We start from the raw sequence: 14,616 nt of genomic DNA on the forward strand, positions 1-14,616 counted from the left end.
CTTATTTATTAGTCATTACTACATATAACAAACTCACGGCATTAGATATGAGCGGCATAAGATATGAGCAACTTTACGAGTGCACCAAAGCTACCCCTACCATATAAATTATTAAAATATATAAGTAAAATAAGAATACAAGTAATTGTTAAAATGAATTGCATTTCTTAATTACAGTAATAATTTATAATTTTAACTGAATAAAATGGTATAATTTATAAATAAAAATTTCTTTAAAATTCGCGCGTGATCAATTGCCACCAAACACCAAGAGTTATATCTCAATGATTTCTCCTCCGTCGAAAAGATTTCTAAGAACAATTTTTTATTTAAGAAAAAATAATAATAATAAAAAAAAAACTCTACTTTTTTAAAAACTTAATTGTAAATATTCTTTTATAGTTTCTAAAAATAATTTTGTATTCTTTGAATTATTGAGACCTATTTTCAGAGTTACATATCAAACCCTAGACCCTAGTACCTAGTCCCTATAAAAACAAAAGGAAGTATGTAATTTGGTTGTGAGATCAGAAAACAAAAATAAATCAGCCAAAACATGATTTTGCATCAAATCAAGTTCTTGTTATGTGCCACATGGCTGACATATTTTTTTAAGAAAATCTAATATTTTCTTTTAAAAAGTTTTGTAGTAGTAATAGAGAAAAGAAAGAAACAAAAACTGCAAATCACATTGATAAAAACTCTCCTATAAAGGAAATTTTGACCCAAAAAAAAAAGATGATGAAATTAAATATCATCATCGTCATCACCTCAGTTATTGAGGGGAAAAAAGTACAAGAAAATAAACCAACTAAGATAAAACTATTTACTTGTAGGGGTCTGAATCTCTCCCTGATTGATTGAAATGTGGGAAAGCTTCAACTTCATGGCCTCAAAAACTGCATTCTGCCTTTCTTCATTTGTCAACCACGAAGATAAGCAAATATCAATCAGATTTTCGCGGTAACTAAAGGGTGAAGCCCCCTTAGAAATTTTGGTCTTCACAAACCTCATGATCCGCTCTAAGTTCGACTCAGAGGGATCCTCAGCATAATTTCCTAAAATGTCACCAATAGCACTACACCAAATTGGTCGGGCAACCTTCAGGAATTCATGCACGGCCACCACTGGAAGGTTCACACTTCCCAGATTAGACTCGCTTTGCCCACCTCTCCCGTGATAATCTGACCCTCCAAGCTTCAGAAGATCATAGGCATCTGCTAGGTCACTGAATGCTGTTCAGTGAACAAATGAATCAATATATGATTGGAAAACACGCATACAACTTCAAAAAGATGAGCTTTGGCCGTTTTCATAAATATCATTTTTCACGTGATGAACAGTGTGGAAGCGTTTTAACGCAAAGAGCAGTGAATAGCATGTAATCTTCCTCCTAAAGCTTTGTTCGTTAGCACATAAAATTATTCTGCAGGGGCACTGGGGCATAGAAATTAATACGAGTAAGATCAGGTATAGTTATTTGTGTGCTCTTTCATGTTAAATATATGCATCTCTTAGAGCCAAACAATTAATATTGCAAACAGTTCCTTCCGAATCTTTTAAGACTGCACTGTATATTTGATATCAGCTCGAAATATATACCATTTTTAGAAACTTGAAAATCTCATCAATCAATTCATGATATTTATCCAGTATAATCTGCAACTTTGTGAAAGCATTAATTGTTAATGTAGCTTGATTCAGTCTGTTAATCTATTCAGATTATTTGTACAATCAACTTAAGAGACCAATTTGTTCCACATTTCAGTTTAGAAGAAACAAATGTCGGCATCATAATATTGGAAAGTTATATCGGATTAGAAAATAAAATTATACAGAAAAGGTAAAGCAACGTCTCATATACCTGCCAATTTCCCATCACTTCTGTAAACCTCTACACCATGGAGCCCTGCATCTTTCAGCCTCCTGATGATGGCAACGGGATTCTTTAATGCCCATGGATGAGCCAGGACTGCCACACCCCCCGTTTCACAAATCAACTGCACTGCTTCCTCTGCAATAGGCTCACTTCCCCTGAGAACCCAGAACAAACAAAAGTTTTCTCCATTGATCTTTCTTAATAGACATATGCATCAACAATAATAAATAAGAAATTATAGTAGGCTTATAATTATTACGTTGAATAAGCAGGTCCACCATCGTAAAGATATCGTGCAAAAGCTTGTTTCAGATTTTCCACATGGCCTTCTTCAACCATAGCACGAGCCACATGCAGTCTCCCAGGAGCAACTCCTTTGCCTGCAATCTTGGCAACATGCTCCCATTTAAGAGGTAACTTGAGTTTGTTAAGTTTTGAAATCATGTTTTTTGCACGCACGTAACGTCCATCCCTTATGTTGGCCAGGAACTTCTCCATTTCCTTGGATTTTGTTGGCCCACAGCTGCCATAATATGCGAGGATGTGAACCGGTTCATCTGATCCAGACTCCCCTCTGTTACAATCAGTTCCAAACATCAGAACCAAAATGATATCATGAATGGGGGTGTAACCGTGTAAATCCTGCAATATAAATGTTCCCAGCTCTTGCACTGACCAATTATGGGACTGCAATTTATACAAGATTTCCAGTTTTACAGGGAGAGCAATTGGCCAAAGTACAGGCTACTGCGGTGATTGGTATTGCAAGATTATGGTGACGCGATGATGCAAAATTTGCATCCAGGAGAAAGGGAGCTGAATGCAAATCATTTACCATAATGTGAAAGGAGAAGGACAGAATGTAAAAAGTATAACCTTGGGACAAAAATCGTACTAATTTCAACACCAGGGATAATCTTGATGCCAAATCTGCCGGCCGCTTCCAGGGCTTCAGGGATGCCAGACATTGTGTCGTGATCAGTCAGAGCAAGAACTTTCACCTGTTCTGAATATAATGCACTAATTAGTTCACATCCAACTAATTATTGAAACAACCACTGTCTAGAACATCAGATGTCATGGCAAAGGAAGGTTTCATAATTCAAAAGGCATGCTAAATAATGAAGAGGTCAATTTCAGCTTCAGTCACTACTCATCACACAACAAAAAAGATAACGCAAAGTGATGTGTGATAAGTTGGTTATTAGTTTAATAGTTAGTAGTTCATACTAAGGCTTTTTTTATTAGTTTTATAGTTAGTAGTTCATACTATCGCTGTTCTATTTTTTCTTTTCTTTTTTAATTTGATCCTAACCCCAAAATAAATAAATAATAACGAGAAGAGATATAATTTACATCCCACATGGGGCTATGCTTCTAAATACAATGGATTTAAGCCTTGGGGGAACATTTATCCATTTGTCCAATGCAAATTCTTATCCACTCATTTCATTTACAACATGGTCAAAGAAATCTAATAGTGACTCGTCTCCAAAAAATTGAAAGGATTAACGAAACCATGTTAAACCAATTGAGGCAATTAGTCAACTGGAGGTGGAGAATGATCATGAACAATATTTCTCATGAAATAGAACTGTCTCACAAGAAGATCAAGACGTGGCTGCTTGAACTTCTATAAGCAAAAACCACACAAAAGAAAGCTCAACACTTGAATGGAAGGCTTCCAACCTCATAGCTTATGGAAATTGAATTGCCAATATGTGCTCTATACATGGTGTTTTATCAGCAAATACATCACCATAAAAATGACAATTTCGGAAAATAGTAACCAGTTATACAAATGATAGTGAGAATATAAAACTGCAGCATTTCACAAAATTGTAATTTCGATCCCATAACAACTGTGGTCAAGGAATTAATTTTCTGTAGTAGCTCCATTCTAGATTATATGCATGTACCCTCAAATGTTATGTATCATCCAAAATCATTATGTTTCATGAGACAACCAAATGAGCTCTAGTTAAGAAACAAAGCATTCATGTTCAATGTGGATATTAAACAGACCATAGTGGAGTAGTCCAACTCCTCAGTCTTGTCAACCATTGTACACTAGAGTCAGATGAGAAAACTAAAAGAGAGATATTTTAAAGATCTTTTCTCCTACACTGATATCATTGAAAACTGAAATTGCAGAATACTCCAAATGTAAAGTACCACTCTTAACACTCCCCTTAACCTACAGCATAGACACCTATCATGCTTAACTTATTATAGAGCTTGGTAAAACAGTGAGCACCTAAAACTTTAGTAACATATCACCCAACTGATCTTTAGATTTAACATAAGCACAATCTTCTTTCTCATTGCCATGTATGTATATGCGCACAAATCTATACTCAGCTTTTGCCCTAAATATTTCCACTGCATTATGCCTCTTACTCTTCCAACTAACCAATTACCACCAATCAAGGTGTAATCTCCAGAAACTGAACTAATACCATATTGCATCAGAAGCCAGTTTGCATCAACTCTATAACACTAAGAGAGCTAGAAAGGCTTGAATACTAGACCTTTCCTTCGAGCTCCCTTGTGGCACCTTAAGATGACACATCTCCCAGTATTTTTTCCGTGGACTTTTCATAGACGGTTCAGGACCTAGGTCACAGTCACATGTAAAAGCTTTCCTATCAATCTTCTAAATTTAGATCCTCAATACAGTTTCTCACTGGCAATAACAATTCCATTGACATACATAGTTCGGGTGGTAGTCCCACTAAGTCCCATACATTCTTTGTAGTCTTTCAAAGGAATTGCTTACTAAGGTGAGTTTTACACCATCAATAAATTTCACATCACTGCCAACAAAACTCCCATCCATTATTATGATGGTTCCATTAAGCATCTAACAGACAAAGATTGAGTGATCAGACACTGTGCACATCAAATTACAACTGGCCAGTGGCAACTAGTGAACTAAATTTATCAAATCAAGCTCTTGGAGATTATGAGCCCGTATATAACTTCTCTGAACATATACACCTTCTGTGACTCCCTCTGAGCATAATCAGGATGTTACTGAATATACGCTTCCTCCTTGCCACGAAGAAAGCAGTCTTCTATGTCTACTTGGTAAAGAGGCCAGCCCTTCACAGTTGCAACTTAGAGAAATATATGAACTGAACGAAGGCAAGGCATTAGAGAAAAGACTTCCAAAATAGTGAACTCCAAAGGTCTGAGTATAACTCTTGGCTCCTCATCAAGCTTTCAAGCTCAATGGTTCCTCATAATGATAATATTTTAACAACATAAACCCAACAGCACCCTACAGTTTATTCTCCAAACAGTAAAAAGGTTATGCCATTTTTATGTGAAGTCATCATCTTTTCATCAATACTCCTTTCCAACCAGGAGATGACAAGGGCTGAACATAAGAATGAGGAACGACAACAGAGGACATGAAAGATACAAAATAATGAAAATGTAGGGGTAAGTGAGAAAAACCAAGCAACGTCGTTTATCATATGGGAGCGCAAGATCAGTACCTAAAAGCAATATGAAGTTCCTAAAATGAGGTTCAAATGAAACCAGAGACTCCTCAGGTGAAATGAATTATTGAGGAGGCGCATAAGTATTGCTGATCTAATTAACTATGTACCTTTTGGTCATAGATCTACAGTGGCGAGGTGTTGGCGGTCAGCTGCAAATGGACCGAGCTGGGCTGCACTTTGTGTTGTTCAAGCTCGGCATAGCAAAAGTCAAAATGCTTTTGAGAGAAGACCACCAAAGAAAATTATGATCATTCCCTTCAATCTCTTCCCCCCGCAAACCCCCCCTCCCCTTCCCCTTTTTTCTTTTCCATATTCCAACGCTATTGCAGAAGAAAACCAAAAAACAAAATACCCAAGGAACAACTGCACCAGACTACACAAAAATAAGAATCCAAGCGAACAAAATATTCAAGTGATATTCAGTAATTCTTTCAGAGAGATATAGAGAGATCTGGCACAGGATATCACAAAACTATTTTACCCTATAGGCAGAATAATTGACCATCATGTTACTGTTTTTCCTTAATTGAGTCTACTCCTTCAGTCCTTTGACATCTTCCAGTGTTGGTGTAACGACCCTCACCCTGACCAGACACAATATTGTCCGCTTTTGGCTCACCCAGACCAGAGACTTCCCAGGGGGTCACCCATCCTGGTACTACTCCAAGTTAAGCACGCTTAACTACAGAGTTCTGATAGGTTCACGGCCATCACGGCTTTAAAACGCGTTGTGTCATAGAAGGGTGTTGAATCTACATATAGCACTTGCCCTATCCACACCCAGACGATGTGGGATTGTGCACCTGTAACTCGCCCAGTGTGGTAGCCTACTGGTGCCCCCTGCACACGCTCACACACACCCGCCCACAAGGTCGCCACAGTTGGAATAACTGAAAGAAAACAGTATTCAGGCCAAACTAATCATGAAAGCGTACAAATATCAGAAACACACTTCTGGTATTTTCCTCTCCAATAAAAGAGATGAAAACTGTTGTTCTTTTCTATTTTCCTAGGCTTACTGTCTAAATGAAGGTCCAATCCAGGGCCACTTATGAGGACCAAACTGCTTTAGCAGAAGATGGCTGAAGGTGCTGGCCACCGAAAAAGAGGGGGGGAAAATTGCAAAAGAAAGTGCCTTTCTACATTCTAAAATTTAAAGTTGAGTTTCAAGGAAGAAAGAAGATAGAATATTGCCTTACAAAAGTTGAAGATATCTGGAAGAGATGTTATCTTTAGAAATAAGATGAAGCATCTCTAACCTGAACAATAGATAATGATGGGAAGTATTAAGCAAAATCTCTCCACAAGAGCATCCAATAAATTTGACAAAGATCCCACTCCCACACTTTAACTGTAAAAGGAAAGGAGATAATATTCACTTACAAACACTATTTGTCTCTATAGAAGCCTATTTGGAATTCTAATTAATTGAAAAAACATTACAACTTTAGTCACGGCAAGCCAATGGTTTATTGGTTCATAAAAAAAATAAATAAATAAAAACCCACAACAACAAAATAAGAAAAACAATATGCCAGCTACCTAAAATTGTAGGAGCTGGCATTGATATAACAAACAGATCAACAAGATGACCAGCCATCATCTGATCTTTTTTCTCATCACACACGACTGCAGGAAGCCTATGGGACTTTCCATTCACATCCTTTCTGTCTTCCTTTAGATATATTAGTATCTAGAATAAGAATTAAAACTTTTAAATTACACACAGCCTGAAAATTTTAAAATTATATGGAGGCTTTTGCCCATAATTGAGACAGAGCTCAAATCAATACTCTTCAATGATAGCTGATATGGGATCAGACCCTCATATTTTCATTAAATTCAACAAATCGCGAATAATAAAGACGTTTCAGTGACAGAAGTTCCAAGTGGCCATGGACAAGACAAAAGTTGCAAGGTAGCCAAGTTTTAAATTCCACTTTGGTTTATGTCATATAAATAGAAGGGTGTTTTTAAATTGAATAAACTGAAACTTCACTAGATCATTTTGACAAAAGAAGTAAATACACCATGAAGGCAAATTTCATCAAAAACGCGTCATGCTAAGAGGTTCGTAGAACTATTACAATTTTATTTTCCTAGATACTATAAGTGATCCAGACATATTTTTATTCAAATCATTTCCAGTTTCACATGATAAATGTTCCCTCTCTTAAAAAGCCATTTCCTTTTGTATGATTTGTGATATGTTTTTCACTTATTTTATTTAATTTTTATTTGGTTTGTCCAACAAAAACTTTGTTTCTAACTTTTGAAAGGCTACACAGTGGATTATGTTATCAATACTTTGGATTATGTTATTAATACTTTATACCTTATTCAATCAACTTGCAAAAGAGGCCAAATCAGAAGAATTGAAAAGAAAAATTAAGCAAGGAAACCTTTTCAGATGGATACAGGATGTATAACTCCAAACAGGGGTCTGGAGGGGGTGGGGGAGCAAGATAAACACTTAATCCATGAGTCAAAAACATATGAAGTATGAACCAAACACCAGACTTAAAGTTGTATTCAAGTACATAATTATTCAAGTACAAAATTAATTCTAAAATAAAATTATTGCAAAAACTAAAAAAATAAAAAATAAAAAATAAAAAAAAGTTGACTCTAAGCAATTGAGCACCAGTACACCACTAAACTCCATCAACAGCAACAAGTTCAAGAAAATTCTGAATATTAAAAACCAAATACCAAGTTCCTTCTAGAAAATAAATCTACCTCTAATATTCATTAAACAGATAAGTAGAATAAAATCTACCTCTTCTGGGTAGGTAACAATAATCCAATTTTGAAACAAAACATGAAAATAGCTGTCTAAACTTTAAAAGCATAACTCATTTGAAGCACTCATTCAAAATTTGTATTATAGGACCATGAAAGAATCAAAATATAAAAAAACACAAGCAATTATGGAATAGTTAACTCCTAATCATTTATAAAAATAAAATAAAAAAGAAAAAGAAACAAAACCCATCATTTTATGAAGCCATAAAGAGCATAAACCAATTCAATAGAATACAAAATACAGCAATGAAACCAATAAAATACAAAATCCATAAAACCAATAAATATATAGATACATATATACATATTAATATATGAAGCACAGCCCATCTCATATTTTCCAACAAAAACTTCAATAAAAAGGACCGATAAGGAAAAGCTCACCCCATTTTGATGGGCTCTCTCAACCAGCTTTGAAGGCGATAAGAACCCATCACTGCAAATCGAATGAGAATGCAATTCAAACACCAACTTCTCCGAAAGCTTGTTGTAATTTACGAAGAACCCAAAATCATCATCAACAGGAACAGAGGAGGGAGCAGGGGTTAATGAGGAATGGCCCATGAAGACCCATTCACTCACGCACTTGTACGCTGTCGTCTGCTCAACGGTCATTTTTTTCTTAGCACCACCACGCTTCTTCTTCTTCTTCTTCTTCTTGGTTGCGTTTGGTTTCATTATTGGGTTCTCTTTGTTACAGTTATTGGCACTCTGAAGAAAAAACCCATCACCCATCATTTGCCTGTGTGTGTGTGTGAGTGAGAGAGAGCATGAAATGAATGTCAAAGAAAGCTATTTGGGTTGGGGTTACCTATCGGTTTGGTTAGGTCATTACATCTACTATTGCTAGGGTATATGGGAAAAACACAGATATTGGTACTCTTTATTGTACAGCTTTTTACAACATCAGGTGTCGTGGGTAAATTTGTCGTTTCTCTCTTATGCCATCTCTTTACATTTTCTCACGATAAAATTTACTCCTCTCTCTTTTTACTCCATGTGTCGAAATTACTTATTACAAAGGGATGGACTTCGGCCAACGAACCGGAATGGATCGAATCATATTAATCAGATTAAATATCAATTCTAACTTAATTAATTTTTAATAAATTAAAAAAAAATTAATCTTTCACCGATTCACTATTTCATGAATAGAATCAGATTGAATCCATGAAATGATGGATCGAATCAGATTTGCTGGTTGAAAATTTTCATAAATTGTTCAATATTATTTATTTTTTTAGCATAGCAGAGTTTGTAAAATTTTAATTTATCAATATTAATTTATATATTTAAATGATAATTAATTAATATATTTTTTGAATATATTTATATGTTAAAATTTGCCACCAATATGTGAGAGTTAACGAAGCATGGATCGAATTCGTAGATTTACGAATTATTTGTCCACCTCTACTTTTCATCGTATGATTGGTCAGGACCAATTACATACTGACATATATGCAAATGTATGAACTTTGTTGCACTTTTTGCTTTACTTGTCACCATATGATTAGTTGGAACCAATGGTCTTGCGACCAACACAATAATTTCTAATGTGTGTCATGCAATAAATTTTATTTTTTTCATTTTAAAGTTTTAAAATAGACGTTTACTTTTGTTTTTAAAATGTTTTAAATATTAATTTATTTATTGGATTTTGAAAATCTTATCAAATCAATACTATAAATATTCAAAATTTATTAGGTTAATTATGTAATCTTGGACAATGGAGTAAGGGCCCGTTTGATTTCTCAATTCAGCGCTGAATGCAGAAGACGGTAAGTGATTTTTAAAAATAAGCGTGTTTGATAAAATTTTAGAAACACGCTTAATATGGTAATTACCACTTAAAAGAGACCAAAATTTTAAGCGTTGGAAATGTTGATTATAACTTATCGTAGAACACGGTAAGTGGTAAGTGGTTGGGTTTAAAAAATAAATTTCTAATGACTACTCTACCCTCATATAATTGCATTCTCTCTTTTAGGGTTTCTGTTTACGATTCTAGGGCCTCTCTACAAATTCGTGAAAAATATTTTACCTATAATATTTTAAACATGACAAATAGCCTTTTGGTTATATTTAAATTGATTCATATATATTTAGTTGCTTGTTGTTGCTAACGAAAATGAATTACATGGAACAAATTCCAAAAAAATAAAAAACATAATTCTACCTAATATATTTTAAACATATTGATTCACTATATATAGAAAATAATTATTTATATAAGAATTTTATTCAATTTCAGGTACTTTCTTTAATATTGTTAACACTATTTTTATACCCTATATAAATATTATGTAATTATTTATATTTTAAACTGTTACCATTCATATTCATATTGATTCACGATAAATATTATGTAATTATTTATATTTTAAACTGTTACTATTCATATTCATATTGATTCATAATAAATATTATATAATTATTTATATTTTAAACGGTTACCATTCATATTCATATAAAACTCTTATGAGTATCAGATATTAAGGGCAAAAATATAATATGTACAACTTTCAGACTTCAGCTTTTGTATATAACAAATAATCTTAATGAATTCAGCGCTTAAAATTAAAACGTTGTCAAACAGGTTTTCAAATTAATACATTTAGTGCTTAAAGTTTTAGCGCTTAAAATTCAGTACTTGAAATTTTCAATGCTTAATTTTCAGTTTTATCAAACAGCACCTAAGTTTAGATCAATTATTACATAGTTTGGTGACCAATTATGAAGTGACACATAAGTGTATGTGTAAACTTTATGTCGTTTTCAATTAACTTTTTACTTACTTGTTTTTTCATGATTGACTAGGATCAATGATTTTGGGATCATGTAATAATTTCTCATAAGTTAGACCTAACTCTGATACCACGTTGTTATGCTCTGAATCTAAATGACCCCGTGCATGAGTGAAATGAAGGTAAATCAAACCCAATGCCCAAGTCTACAATGTGGAAGCAAAATTCGGACTCATCAACCTATGTGGTCAACAAGGTTCTCAACCTCGCAACGAGTGATAAATCCCCAATTCTGTCCAAATAATGGTTATGCAAGGCCCTACTATGTGAATGAAACGATTAATTTTGACATTTTGAGGTTTAAATCATCTTTTATGATTTATCCCATTTATTAACTTTCCTTTTTAGTGGCATAACACAAATAAACTAAAAATACATAACCAAAACATAAAATAGTAAAATACTACGAGAAATTACAGCCTAAAAAGGTAACAAAGACTTTCTATCTCCCATATCTTGCTTCTACTACATTCAATAGGTAGCTAGCAAGACTGAGTCAAACATATGTAGTCTAAACATTGGATTCCAAAGCTCTTCCTATTGGCACCTCCATTTAGAAATTCAGGCCAATTAAACTAATTATACACATTTGATTTATGTGATTGTATTTTAGTATTTGTTATGTTAATATTGAGGACGGCTTAATTCACAAGTTTTTTTTTTTTGGGAGGCAAAGTGATAAACATTCAAATTGGATAATGTAGTTCAAGCACATTGTCCTATTTTCACATAATTGTTGATTATGCCGAGTTCCAGCAATGAATTTTAAAAGGAAAAAGGTATGCACAGGCTTACAATATTGTCGGGAAAGTTTCAAGTTCTTTGTACTTGTCTCCATTCAAATTTTAGGACACAAAGTAAAAAAATTATGTCAATGGAATGAGAACGACAGCATGCACGGTGCATGTGAACATGCACGTTTCATAGAATGTAAAACGTAAGGGGCGTCACTAATTTAGAAGAATTATATAATCCGAATCATTTATTTAATTAATTTTTTTAAAAAATAAATAAAACTTCAAAATGTACCAGGAGAAATAGGGTTGTGGACCGGTGGACATTCCGCAATCGCCATGTTCATTCACTGTCAGATTTTCTCGTTCATAAGGTGCAGTGATTTTCTTTTGTAAGATAGCATATGGAGTACAGTATTTCCTAGTCCACTCTCGTTTACAGCGCGGAGCCACACACCCTTTTATTTTACTCGAGCTAACCAACAAAAATGAGAGTGTACTCTTCACGCACTTCTAAAGCGAGTGATAAAAAGATTTTATTTGCTGATACAATTAATCTGGGCATTCAGGATCTGCCTCGAACTTTTATATCATTTCGGCTATACAGTCTGTGACACATATACATGATATGATGTGTATATATGTGTGTGCGTGTGTGTGTATATATATATATCTATATCTGTTTTGGTGTATCTCTCTCCTTGTTGTTTCACTGTCTCAAAATATAACACTGTTGGCTTTTTACTGAACAGTCATGTTCATGGTACCACCAAGTGTACCAAAACGTTGCAGTGACAGGTACCTTTCTTCATGAAATTACAGCAAATGGTCATTCATTTCTGTGGCGGGAGACAAATAGACAAATTCAATGCTCTCACATTCTAATGTTTCTCTTTCTTTTTCTTTCTTGTTATTGTATGAAAAGTACGTCCACATATATACATTTGGATACGACAAAGTTTGTCTGAAATGTCCTTTGGTCTACTCTGTTAATCTCACATTGTCTCGTTGAAAAGGAAATAGATTTGGTGAATGCTGTTACCATCCTTTAATTGGTTTCTTCAGAGAGGATTTGAAAATGCATTCTCACCCTATGTGCATAATTTATAGGTAATTTATAGGAAAATGATACGTAGGTGGACTAATTCAAGTGAATAGCATAGTGACTAACGTTACAATGATATCAGTGATATAGGTAGCGTTAACATTACAATGATGTGAATTACCACTTGTATAAAAAATATTGCCGACAAGTATTTTAGATAGTTTAACCTCGCATGAATGAAACATTTATTTATTATTTTTTTTTTAGTTTTTAAGAGAGTTTAGACTCGTGTCAGTGACTATTCTTGACAATTTAGACTGCGGCTCGTTTGTTTAGACGTAAAATATTTTTTTATTTTTACTTTGTCTGTGTTTGGTAAATGTCAACGTCGAGGTTGAGATCTAGTTCATCCGGCACGGTATGTAAAATAACTTGCCTAAAATAGATGAATAAGTTATTTTTGTTAAATTTTAATATTTTTTTCTTTGTAAATATTTTACAATAACCAAACACCAGAAAATAAAAAAATATTTTTTGAAAAATATTTTACGTCCAAACAAAGGAGCTTGCGTCAAAGAGAATTTTAGATAATTTGGGTTCGAAGAGCATTTTAGATAATTTAAAATCGTATCAAAGAACAAATTGCTATTTTTTTTTAACTTCGAAGACAATTTACATTTGTGTTAATAGCATTTTGGATAGTTTAAGCTTGTACCAAGGAGCGCTTTTAGGATCATGGCAATGATTATTCTTTCACAGTTTGAATTTGTGTCAAGGAGCATTATTGAAAGTGAAAATGCATTCTCACCCTATTTGGACATGCTATCGTGATATTTCATCTGTTTCATAATAGTTGGGTGCTTTGAGAATTGTGACTCATGCATTCTCACTCTATCCGGACATGCTATCGTGATATTCCATCTGTCCCATAATAGTTGAGTACTTTGAAAACTATGACTCACAAAAACTGATAAATTACAAGTCACAGTTGGAATAGATAAGTATAAATTATGCAATTGGAAGAAGTTTCCTTTTTCTTCGAAGCTGACACATCTTTAAGACAACGAACTAATTAATGCAAAGGGTTCTCTCTCTCTCTCTCAATATATGCATTGTATGTTTATACTTTAGCAGTGTATGCACATAAGTGCAAATATATCACTTTCTTTAGCTTTAAATAAACAAGACATGCAAATGAAGGCATGAACAGAGTTGGAGTTTTTTTTTTTTTTTTGGGGGGGGGGGGGGGTTAAAGGTGTTTCAGATCCAATTCAAATGGAGAGTGAAATGAGTATATACGGGTGGGTAAATAACCGTGATAAACCTAGAAAATTATATGAAAGAGGTTGACCTTGACCAACAATAATATATAGTGAGATATTATTAGAAATTGAGTGAGAATATTTTTTAAAATTTTACAAAAAAGTAGAGGTAAATACGGGCTGGTATACAACTGTGACGAACCTAGACAATTATGTGAGAGGGGACGGCCTTGAACAACAATAATATATAGTGGTATATTATTAGAAATTAGAAATTGAGTGGGAACATTTTTAAAATTTTTACGAAAAAGTAGAGGCATTTTTAAAATTTTCACAAATTTTATAAAAAAAAAAAAATTTCTGCGGGAAAGGTTGCCCCTACTAAGCATTTAATGATTCCGTACCCATATACAATAGCTTAAACTTTTGAGTTAAAAGGGCCGGTTACAACAACCTTCTCGGTCTAGTTGTATGTCTAGACTTGAGGCCTTGGACAAAGCCTACTAATGATTCCTAGCAACTCTGTGATATAGTGGGTGGCTGGTTGCTCGGCTGCTTGCATCTTGAGTTTAGTG

At 34.0% G+C, this 14,616-nt stretch overlaps 1 protein-coding gene across 1 annotated transcript; it reads right to left on the reverse strand.

Moving 5' to 3' along the window:
- Positions 1–665: 665 nt before the first annotated feature.
- Positions 666–9,055, reverse strand: LOC132294291 (uncharacterized). The gene is made up of 5 exons (XM_059792093.1): positions 8,578–9,055; positions 2,756–2,880; positions 2,139–2,453; positions 1,865–2,034; positions 666–1,235 (listed from the first exon to the last, which is right to left on the reverse strand). Exons 1-5 carry the CDS (start codon positions 8,929–8,931, stop codon positions 823–825), a joined length of 1,377 nt encoding a protein of 458 aa, XP_059648076.1. The 5' UTR covers positions 8,932–9,055; the 3' UTR covers positions 666–822.
- Between the last annotated feature and the right edge of the window lie 5,561 nt (positions 9,056–14,616).

This window comes from Cornus florida, unplaced genomic scaffold (genome assembly GCF_030987335.1).
Source record: "Cornus florida cultivar Cherokee Brave unplaced genomic scaffold, ASM3098733v1 CherokeeBrave_3.0.0_Hap2_Chr02, whole genome shotgun sequence".
Lineage (NCBI taxonomy): Eukaryota > Viridiplantae > Streptophyta > Magnoliopsida > Cornales > Cornaceae > Cornus > Cornus florida.

What these genes read in the sequence shown, in the direction of transcription:
- LOC132294291 (XM_059792093.1), bottom strand. Translation starts at nt 8,931, where the DNA reads ATGATGGGTGATGGGTTTTTTCTTCAGAGTGCCAATAACTGTAACAAA. An exon ending in AGTACGATTTTTGTCCCAAG is followed by an intron (nt 2,454 to 2,755) that starts GTTATACTTTTT and finishes TGATTGTAACAG; the next exon opens with AGGGGAGTCTGGATCAGATG. An exon ending in GGTGGACCTGCTTATTCAAC is followed by an intron (nt 2,035 to 2,138) that starts GTAATAATTATA and finishes CTGGGTTCTCAG; the next exon opens with GGGAAGTGAGCCTATTGCAG.